Below are 10,951 nucleotides of genomic sequence, written 5' to 3' on the forward strand. Positions count from 1 at the left end.
GAAGCTGGTTGGGGGCTGAGGGAGCAGGGAGGTGTTGGTGAACCACGTGGAGTGCCCAGCTGGCAGCACATGGACTGCCAGCAGTGCCATTGGCCTGACCAGGCTCAGTGCCTCCATGTGCAGTTTCCCTTAAGAGCCCAGAGTGTTGCTCGCAGTCCATATGCATCTGGCCAGGCACTCCATGTCTTTCACTGTCAGGTGGGACCCATGTGCTCCAGATCTGTGTGTGGGGCAAGCTGTGGGCTTGAGCTCCCACCTTGCTTCCCTCCCACGGGGCCTCTGCGGCCCCACAGGTACAACTCGGTACGGCTACGAACAGCAGGGCTGCGTGGGGATCTCCTTGCCCCCCTGCTGTCCTGGAGATGTGCCTCCCATGCCTGCTGCCACTTCCCTCAGTGTAGTCCCATGCGCAGGATGAGTGTCGCCGGGGCAGCATGGGGTGAGCAGCAACTAGGAGATCCCTGAGCAGCCCCACTGTTCCCAACCATGTCAGGTCGCAGGGGAGGGAAGCAGGGCAGCAGGGCACAATGGGTCTGCGGCTGCTTGCCACTGTTCCCTGTCATTCTGCTCCCCTCCCACAACCTAGTCCTGCAGGAAGCGGAGAAGCCCCACAAAAAAACTCATCGTTCCTTGTCCCACACTGCCCTGGCAGTGCGCCCCCTGCTCGTGCCAATGCTTTGAGGGGCACAGCCCCACTCTGCTGCCCTCAGTGCAGTCCTGCATGCAGGAGATGCATTGCTGCAGTAGCGGGGGGCCAAGAAGTGGTGAGGAAGCCCCGCTTTCCCCAGCTGCGCCGGGTCGTGCCTGCCAGGCTCTGGAAGCCCTGGAGGAGGGAAGCATGGCAGGAGCTTGAGCCCACAGCCTACATCTGCCCCGGTATAGATCTAGGGGACACGGGTCCTCCCTGATCCTTGGGACTGCACGTGGCAGTGGGAAGCTGGCCTTCCCCCTCACAAGCCACCTGCAGCCCCATCCTGCTTCTGACTGGGGCACTGCAGCCACGCATTGTGGCCCCAAGCCCCACCCTGGACAGCAGCCTCAGTCTGTGCCTACCCCAGGTACAGATCTGGGGGGTGTCCTCCATCTCCCACTCAAGCTGCTGCTCCATCCCCTGCCAGAACCCTGACCACCCTACCTGTGCTGCTGCCCATCCCCTACCAATCCCAAACCCTCTGTCTCTCATCCTGGACCCTCTCCCTGCCCCTGATCTGCATACACCAAATTACTGCTGACTGCATGGCTCCAAGCAGCAATGGCAGCAGCAGCCCCAGTTGCATCCCCAGGCCAAGGTCAGGACTGGGGCAGAGCTGGATCACTGGTACTCAAATCCAAAATGAGTAGTCTTTCCCCATTGACTGATGGGAAAAAACCCTGTCTTGGATTAGACTAAATAAGGTAATAGCACATCTGAAAGTGTCTACCTGAAGTGGATGCAATTAGTCTGAAATGCTTTAACTCCTTTTTATAGGTAGTGTACTGATAGACAATTGCTGTCAATTCCAGGGCCTTTTCATGCTGAGTGATGAAGGGTTCCAATCTGTTCCTCCTTTTGTTCTATATTGCTATAAGGCCACTATGAGATTTGCTAAGAAGCTATATGGTAGGATTCCATAAGCACAGTGAAGACATCATATTTCTTTTTATCATACTTGAATTTGGCAAATGAGGCTATGTTTTCCAGACATGGACCTTGCTACAGTTATTCATGGCTTTTGTCGCTGAAGACAGATTACTGAAATGTACTCACCCTGGAACTACACCCTGAGAATATCTGGAAACTGTGCAGAATGAATACGGTATCTTTTTAAATGAAGCCTCATGTCAGAAGCTCATATCACAAGTACTACAGTACTAGACCTATTAAACTAAGGGCTGTGGACTGCCAGGTGGAGTTCAAAATGCTGGTTTTACCTTTTAAGCCCTAAGCATTTCTGATCTAGTTACACAGAAGACAACCTCTCTATTCACTATTATATTGTCATAGTTGTTCTCAGAAGAACCAACCATTTCCCCTGGTACAGACATAATGGGAAATGCTGGCAAAATGTTCTCTGTGAGGACCCACTGGTTTGGGGCTTGATTCCTTCCTTGTTCCATCAGCAACCAAATTTGTTAGATTTTTGGACTTTTGGAACAAATTAGCCCTTTCTTTGTTAGGAATTCAAGGCTGAAGAGGGTCAGTGTTCATTTTATGCTTGCTGGTGGGCTGATTAATGGAGGTGTGTATAGTCTGCCATATATATTTTGAATAGTGTTTTGATACTATAAGTTTTTAAATTGTGTAAAAGTACCCAGAGTATGACAGAGGCACTTATTAAAGTTTTTGGCAATCAATAAATAAAATACCTACTCATCTGTAACCTGTCCACCAATTCTATGTCATTACTCACTTGTTTGAAGTTTACAAGACTCAATATTGTCGTTGCTGCCATCATAGATTGCTTCTATGTGCCTGTACCACCGGACAACATGGAAATACTGGTCCACTGGTGGGCCTGAAATTTTTCGGAATACTTCCACATCTGCATGTGAAAAAGTGAACCCCTGGATATAACTACGAGTGCTGAGGTACTCGTGCAAAGCCTTCACCCTGGCTTCCTCTTCACTAATGCTCAGAATAAAACTGTAGTTGAAAGCTGTAAAGACAGAGGTACAGAATAAGAATTAAAATAAAAGAAAGGTATTGTATGACCAAATAGATTTTCCCCAAACTAATAATTTTAATTACTTTATTCCCCTTCTAGGTTTCCACTATAAATAGACAGCAAACTTGAGGAAAAATATTTTAAAAAATAGTTGATCCGATGTAACAAACATTCATAAAAAACTGTTAGAAGCTACTATAAGGGCTATTTTCCCCCATGATAAATTTCTGGGGAGAAAAAAAAAATCACTGCAAGGGAACTATGGTAAGGTACAGAACTTGCTCTTTTCCATGGGGGAGAAAGGACAATTTATTAGCAGTTGTAAAGAATCTTCCATCCTTACTGGGCCTAATCAGTATTATTCTCTCTTAGCAAAGAAATTCTGGCCCTGCAAAGACTTACATGACTTAGCATCATGCACCATGGCTATTAAGTATAATGGGATTATTCACAGCATATGAAGTTAAGTATGTGCATTAATCTTTGCAGGACTGGAGTCTGTGTGTATGATCCTTGTTTGATATCCACTTTCCCTCTGATTGCTGCAGAATGCTTATCTTACAGTGGTGAAGCTATAATCTCTATGGTCTCTATGGTTTACATATTCTATAGGGTGCCTATTTGCAATAGGTATTCTTACGAATAGTTGCACTAATGGACAGAAGAGATGCATACCCCTTCTTTGATTCTCTGACTTCACAGTTCTGTATATACAAAGCAGACATGAGCTTTACAAGTACCAAGTATCCATTTATTTCTAAAAAGCACGCCATCTTCCAAGGAAAAGAGTTTTATGACACTTGCAAGTGCTAAGACTAATTATAAGGTACCATGTATACAGCACTGCAGGTTATGGAAGTTATGGAATCTGTGCATATAACATTAGCATATAGCATTAACTTTTTCTATAAACAGTTCAGGGTTCCATCCTTTCCATGTTCATACAATATTTTGATCATTAACTAACACAATAAAGTAGTGTCAAGATTAGAATGTTCCTGCTTTCAAATCCCAGTGAACCATGTTTTTTTAAACTTCTGAGGCAATATATTAATCTTGTTCTATGTTGCTGGTTTCTAAACATTAAATCTATTGTCAGAGCATAACAGTTTCGGGAGCGGGGGAGGGAGGAAACAATAAATGCAAAAGCACACAGGTATTTTGCAGAAATAGAACTTTTTCCCCCCTAAATATGTGCAAGCATTACTGGTTGAGACTGATTTTTCAGAGTAGCCTATTTCCCAAAGGGAAATAAATGACTGTTTAAATGTAACGGAATAATTCTATTGCTTGACAGTCCCCACAGACTGCCTGTGATTCCTTCCCTTGCTTTCATTTGAAACACAAAGGAAAAAAAGAATGATATATTAGTCAATTATGTCAATTAATAGGTGTAATACTGAAAGGACTTTTGCTTACAACCTGCCTCCTCCCAGAGAACATGGAAATACAAAATGACATACAAATACCAGTAGAGACCAATTTTAGTTTTATTTGACCCTTTAAAACATAATTGCGAGCAAATGATGGGAAATATTAAAGTTCAGCAAAATTAATCAAATCAGCATGAGAAAAGTCTAAAGTCATGCCAGTTCCTTTGTATACTTAAATACTGTATTTACCCAAAACTAAGACCACTTCAAATTTAAGATGACCTCCCAATAGTTAGATTCTATACATGGAAGATTGTTATAATTTTCCACATATAGCATAATTCTTGGAGGGCTGTCATAAATTCGTCCCCTGCACCAATGCAGCAGGGAAAGCAGCAGCAGTGGGGGAAGCAGAGTATTCCCTGCTCCCTCTCTTCCCCTTGGGTGCCTGATCCCCTGACCACTTGTCTTCCCTGGTGCCTGATACAACTGCCACTTGCCTCTCCCCGAGCCTGCCCCCTTGCCACTTGCCCCACTCCTAATGGTTTACCTTATGCAGCAGCTCTGATTCCAGCTTCAGCCCAGAGCACAAAGTAGTGGCTAGGCAGCAGTGGTGATGGCAGCTCCAGCCCTGCAGCAGCTTCTCTGCCACCACACAAATCCCCCCGCGTTTGCTCCTCTTCTCCCCTTCCTATACCAAACAATTTTCCCCAGGTTGGAGTCAGAGTGGCCAAAGCCACAGCAGCCACTTTGCCCTGGGCCATACTCAAATCTAAGACAAGATGTCTTCCTCCACCCATGTTGAATGGGGCAGGGAACCCTCTTGGATTCAAATAAATATAGCAAGTCAAATGCTTAGATTAATGAGAAGTCTAAAAAAACCTCCCACCAATGTAAATCAATAAAGTTGTTATTCTTGGTAAATAAGGAATAGAAAGAAACAAATTAACATGTAGTTCACATGAGATTAATATTTGACCCATAAAATGAATTTCACTCTACAGATTTTAGGTTTGTACGTATTTCAATCTTTATTTTTGTCACTGATAGAAATAGACACTCACAAATTTGGAACGGGTATTTCATTATTATGAGATTTAAGCTAGCAGATCTATTTTGCGATTCTGAATGGCCAGCTGGACTGCTCATGCATAGCATACCTTGAAAAGATTAAGGAAAAATATGCTTCTTATAAGAAGAACTCATTTTACAAGGTATTTGCTAAGGAAGGAAATGCTCTTCTGGGCAAGCCTTACTACAGTCACAAACCTTTTATTAACAAATCACTTTAATACTTAAATGAGATTTGGGAGGTCTGAGTAATGAAATTCTTCATCCACACACTGAAATCATTTTGAAAAGGAAGTTGTATAATTACACAGAAGTTGTCAGCCAACACAAAAGCACATGCATTCCTCTGAAGGAGCAGAAGCAAATGCTGCTTTTCAAGTTCAGCACTCATTACCCTGCACCAGTATATGTAACAGCTAACAGAGCTATGGAGGGCTATAGAGATATAAATTAAATCTTTGAAAAGATATGATTTGGCATTATCCCTGTTAGTAAGAGGGGTATATTGGTATATTTAAAGTATAACTTATAAGTGAAATTAGATGACTATGAGGACTAGTAACAGGAAATACTCTTTTACCGTGTGCTCGCTGGTTCAAATTCAGCCCAAATTCAACACAAACTACAATTGTAATGAAACTGGCTATGTCTTAATTGCAGTCACTCCACTGTGACCACACTGCATACAGTACATATAAATAGGGCTACAACTTCAGTGGACAGGGTTGCAATAAATAAAATTACATTTAAGCTTTCAGACTTCAAGTTATGGTAATGCAAAGCAAGGACAAAACGTGACAACATACGCACAAGCAAACTGCGCTTACAGTTGGAAGAGAGCCCAACAGATCTCCACCAATCATATCGCTATGCGATCTCTGTTACTGATATGACCTGCTCACATGTTCTGAGTATTGATTTCTAGGGTTTGCAGTTTTGTTCTGGTTACATCTGCTGGCAAAGTGAGAAATGCCTTTCAACAGAACCCCCCACACGTACACAACTTGTGAAAGTGAGAGTCAGTGATAATTAATGGTAAATTGTTACCAATAACACCATGGACAATTTTTTTACACAGAGCAGCCTCCTCAAGCAGTGACCCACTGACTTGGCTGCAAATGAGAAACAAGAAAATAAGAAATGAGTTTGCAAATACAATGAGGCTTTCCTTGAGTATGGCTTCACAAGAGTTTTTGACAAGACTGAAGAAAGACCTAAATATCTATGTTTCAACATGCTGTTTAGCGAAAGCATGAAGCTGTACAAATAAGCTTAAACAACACCTGGAAAGTGTTCACAAGGAATACCTCAGGAAACCACGGTCATTTTTTCAGCACTGAAAAGAGAATCTTTCATGGAAACAAGTGCAGTTTAAGAAGGCCTTGACTGTCTCTGAAGAAGCAACAAAACATCTTTAAAATAGACTGACATATGTATATGCTGTTCTATATGTTGTCATACAATATTCAAACTTTTAATAATGACACATTTATCGTTAGTTAATATGTTGCTTGATTGTTATTTTGCTTTGGTTGGCTTTTGGGGTTGTATGAAATTTCAAGTGTTAAAATAGGGTCATATTGGAAAATAGTTTGGGAAGCGCTTCCCTATACAGTGCAAATAAAGCTCTTTAGCTACTGAAGCAACCCACACTTTTTCATCTCTCCTTAAGGCTCACAATCTTGTTTCTCAGGATGCCTTTAATTGACAGGTCCCATCAAGGTGCTTCAGAAGCCTTGACATTGATGGCTCTGAATCAGGATCATCAATCCGTATTTAAAGCAGTATAATGTAGAATGGGACAGCAAGAGGTAATGAATTTGAAAGATCTACATAATTTTAACCACCATGCAGATAAATGTTTGTTATAGTGTAAGAAATAGGTGGAAGACCAGGACTGGTGTAATGCAGTTAAGCCAATCAATCTGGGCTCGTGGGAGAGGTGATATCTTTTATTAGACCAATGAGATTTTTCAAAAAAAAAAAAAAATTAATTGCAAGCTTTCAGGCACAAACTCCCTTTATCAGGCACTAGAAAAAAGATTGTAAAAGTTCTCCCAAGTAGAAATGAAAGTTCGTATTTCATAGGATTTCACAGGAAAATTCTTCTGGGCAGGCAGGTCTTAGCTGTTAAAGAGTCTCTCACCTCTATGTGAGGTTCAGTGATGATGCAAACTAGCTTGAACAAATTGAAGCAAAGCATACACCTATCCAATATGAATGTAAGTGGAGCAGACTATGTAAAGTTATCCTGGGCCGGTCTACACTATATAGAATTCATAGCAGGGATTGCACTGTAGACATACCCAGTCATTACACTTTGATGACTGTTTAGAAAGATCAAGGAATGTCAGAAGGGCAGTATACTGATGAAGACACTGCCATGTCTCATAAACTTTCTTCCCCCTGCTTCAGAAATCACCTCAGATTTGAACTAAATAATAAACATTACCAAAAAATAAGAACAACCACTTTGTTCTACCTTGTATTCTATCACTGTAATGTCTCCCTTTGGTCTTCCCCCCATCCCCTGCTTTCTTCCCCCTCCCTTACCTGCTTTGCCTTTTTGTCTTTCTAATTTCTACCTGTTTACATTCTCACTGGCATCCTGTGACATTTTTAGCTTCTCTCATTCCTTGGTGTCTCATACCAGCAGAGAAGAAGGGTGACTGCGCCCGAGAGCTTGCCAAGAACTTTCTTCCAACTCGGTCTAATAAAATATATCACATCTACCCAAAGAACCTTGCCAGAACAACGATAAAAAACTTCAAATTTGATTCACATTTTTAAAAACCTAATTCTCTAGTGGAATAATGTTGGCACTGGAAAAACTCAAACAACCTGATCTAATTCAACATGACAGTGGATTCTGCTCAATAGGTGAACAACAGCAATGTCACAGGCATGCTGTGCAACACAGGATGTTAAGTCATCTGATTGGAATGATCCACTGACAGTAATTAAGTTGCCCAACGAAAGCTACTTCTTTCAGGTAAACAAACATTGGACAGTAGTTGTCAAGAGATGCAAAATATCTTTTTAAAAAGTCTCACAATTTTTCAATCTATTTCTATATACTAAATCTGACCTTTCCTCAGTGTTAGCAGCCTGATATTTCCTAGTTCCACTGCTGGCAGTTTCACTTTTAGTTAGCCCTGCTTCCCAGAGTCTTAGGAATTAACACAATCCCGGAACTGTGGTACAAAGGGTGGAGACTAGTTGTTCACAGAACAAAAACAATGTTTCTATCTATTAATTTGGATAAAACTACTATGTAGAGTAGAGGACCTGGATTGCAGATTGTCATTCAGTCCCTTTGTCATCTGATCCCAGCAGTCTTTCCTGCCAAGTGCGGGGCGGGGGAAGCTGAACCAGAAGATCTGTAAGGTCCCTTCCAGCCCCTAACAACAATAAAATGCTGAACACAGCCAAGTGTGCCAAACCTGTGCCTTTGACCCAGTTCTGCACTAATTCTTAAAACTTGTGGAGCCCATCAGTAAAAACCTGCTCCTTGTAGACATGCTACCTTTGGTGAACAAGAAGGAAAGTAACTGATGTCATCTTTTCTAGCCTTCTGTAATACTGGCATAGTTTAAGGCACAACTGACAGCTGGGCACCCTAACACTCATGCGTTTGAAATCTAAACATTGCATTGACTCCATAGCCCTGGTCATCGACAAGCCTTTGTGTCTCAGTACTGGTTACTTATATAGTGCTGGAGAGCAGCAGAGCCAGTGACCCTCACAGAAGATAAACTGGGTCCTGCAGAAGAGGGAACAGAGCCCTGTCTAATGTACTGTGCAGAGCTAAACACCCAATTGTCACATCCCACTGCCAGGGTCCTTTCTCCGGGCACTTCCGAGGCGCAGACAGAGGCGCCCATGCAGACAGGTCCTCCTGGGTCCCACACCCACACCACCACAACATGGACAGTTCTCAACAACCTGGCTCACACCAGGACGGCCTCCCCAAGGGCCAAGGAGCCATGTGCGGCGCTACACAGTGCTCCACTGCTCCATGAAGGGTGCAGAGACACCCCCCGCAGCTGAGGATGCTGCGACACCTGCCACAGCACGAGACCAGGGGCTGGCGCATCGTGACGTCATCGGGCACCGCTCTGACATCACGGCATCACAACACAAGAGTGGGTGACATCACGGCAGGGGGCTATGACGGACTGGACTGGGCCCACGCCCCTCCCCCACCGACCCGAGCGGCCTTAAAGGGGCCGCACCCGCCCGTGAGCCGGCACTCACTGTGCTCCCCGCCGGCACCAGCCATCCTCTCCACTCCTCCCGTCAGGGTTGCCTTCAGTCTGATGCAACAGCGCACCCGGAAGCGACGTTTCACCCCATCACGCTACTTCCGGTGCGTGCCGGGGAGCGTAACCAGGCAACGGGGGAGACCATCGGGACCACATCGCTAGGCGGCTACAAGCGAGGCGGGCGCGCATGCGCAACGCGGACTCCTCCCTCTGCCCGGCGCAGCGTGGGCGAAGCTTACAGTTGCGGTGGGGGGGTAGGGGTGATGCTTCGCCGTACCCTGCCAGCCTCTCCGGGCATGTGTCGTTCACGGCTGGAGTGTTTGCCTGGTGTCTGGTATATGTTTTTGGGGTCCTTCCCCCATGGTGTGTGACTCCTTCCTTCTGGAGTAGTTAAGTGACCGGGCTTGCTCTGAGTGGGGTTGGTTTAGGTAATTGAGCTGTGGAGCTGCGCTAGACAGCCACTAGCAAATGGTAAGAGCAGAGAACCGAGGGCAGCAAACAGAGAGGGAGTTTGCTTAGGGAATTTGTCCCGGGGGGAGCCAAGGAGCAGGAGACTCTATGCATGTGTGTGTACGCTTAGGCAAGGGCCCTGGTGCAGGTGCTTGGTATGCAGGTTCATGTGGCATGTCCTTTCTCCCTTCCCCACCCCTCTTTTTTTCTCCTTACAGCAGAGATGTTCTCGAGGGAGCAAAGGAGACACAAACGGAACCTAGTACTGGAGAGGCCAAAGGGCAATGTGGAGAAATGGCAGCATGTAACTACTTGATGAAAGAGGGCCCCCAGAATTCAAGAGGAGTGGTTTGAAGTCAGCAACTGCTTTTCAGCACTCTGCAGTGGAACTGCTGAGGAAGAGGCAGAGGAAGCAGCAGCCTAGAGAGCAGGAAGTTCAAGGCCCTAAAGACAGGGCCTCTAGGACCAATGCACCAAGAAGGAAGAGAAGAGTGGTGTGGCTGGTGATTCCCTTCTGTGGGGAACAGAGGCACTACTTTGTCATCCAAATTTGGGGGCCCAGGAGGTGTGCTGCTTGCCTGGAGCTTGAACTGACAATGTCACAGAGTACCAAAGCAGGACCACTACCATTTCCTTCTTGTCCATGTAGGCACTGACACTTCCAGGAATGACACCAAGTAGATTAGAGTGACTATGAAGCTCTTGGCAGGAGGATTAAGGGGTTTAGAGCACAAGTGGTATTCTCATTGATTCTTCCTATGGTGTGCAAGCAGAGACCATTGTATACTAGAAGGGCTGAGATGGTGGTGTTGACGTGAAGGCTCTGATGACAATGGGCAGATGTTCTTGGGAGGAGGACCGCTATCAAGAGATGGAATTCATCTGACAAGAATGGGAAAGAGCATCTTTGGGTATTGTTTGGCCAGTCTAGTTAGCAGGCTTTAAACTAGGTTCTGTGGCAGATGGTGAATCAAAACCTTCCAGGAACAGAGCATGCAGTCCCAAAAGGAAAGGACCATGACAGCAAGAAGAGGAGAGCCCAAAGTAGGAGTAAAGCTTACAGGATGGTATAAGCCCAGTGTGGGAGATTTCTTTAAGAGCTGTTGCCTGTTTTTGTGTTGTTTTAGTTGAAACCACAGGACTGAGT

General features: G+C 44.7%; 1 protein-coding gene across 2 annotated transcripts in view; it reads right to left on the bottom strand.

Moving 5' to 3' along the window:
• Positions 1 to 9,486, bottom strand: part of CARS (cysteinyl-tRNA synthetase) — a 56,147-nt gene extending 46,661 nt beyond the window's left edge. The window contains exons 1-2 of one of the 2 annotated variants that reach the window (XM_019551999.1): positions 9,347 to 9,486; positions 2,391 to 2,636 (exon numbers count right to left, since the gene is read on the bottom strand). In XM_019551999.1, coding sequence (XP_019407544.1) covers positions 2,391 to 2,636; positions 9,347 to 9,371 — 271 coding nt within the window. In that variant the 5' untranslated portion in view covers positions 9,372 to 9,486. The remainder of the gene's footprint in view (positions 1 to 2,390; positions 2,637 to 9,346) is intronic. The other variant, XM_019552000.1, reaches the window with a different exon arrangement.
• Positions 9,487 to 10,951: the final 1,465 nt, after the last annotated feature.

Source organism: Crocodylus porosus, unplaced genomic scaffold, assembly GCF_001723895.1.
Source record: "Crocodylus porosus isolate Cpor-Errol unplaced genomic scaffold, CroPor_comp1, whole genome shotgun sequence".
Taxonomy (NCBI): domain Eukaryota; kingdom Metazoa; phylum Chordata; order Crocodylia; family Crocodylidae; genus Crocodylus; species Crocodylus porosus.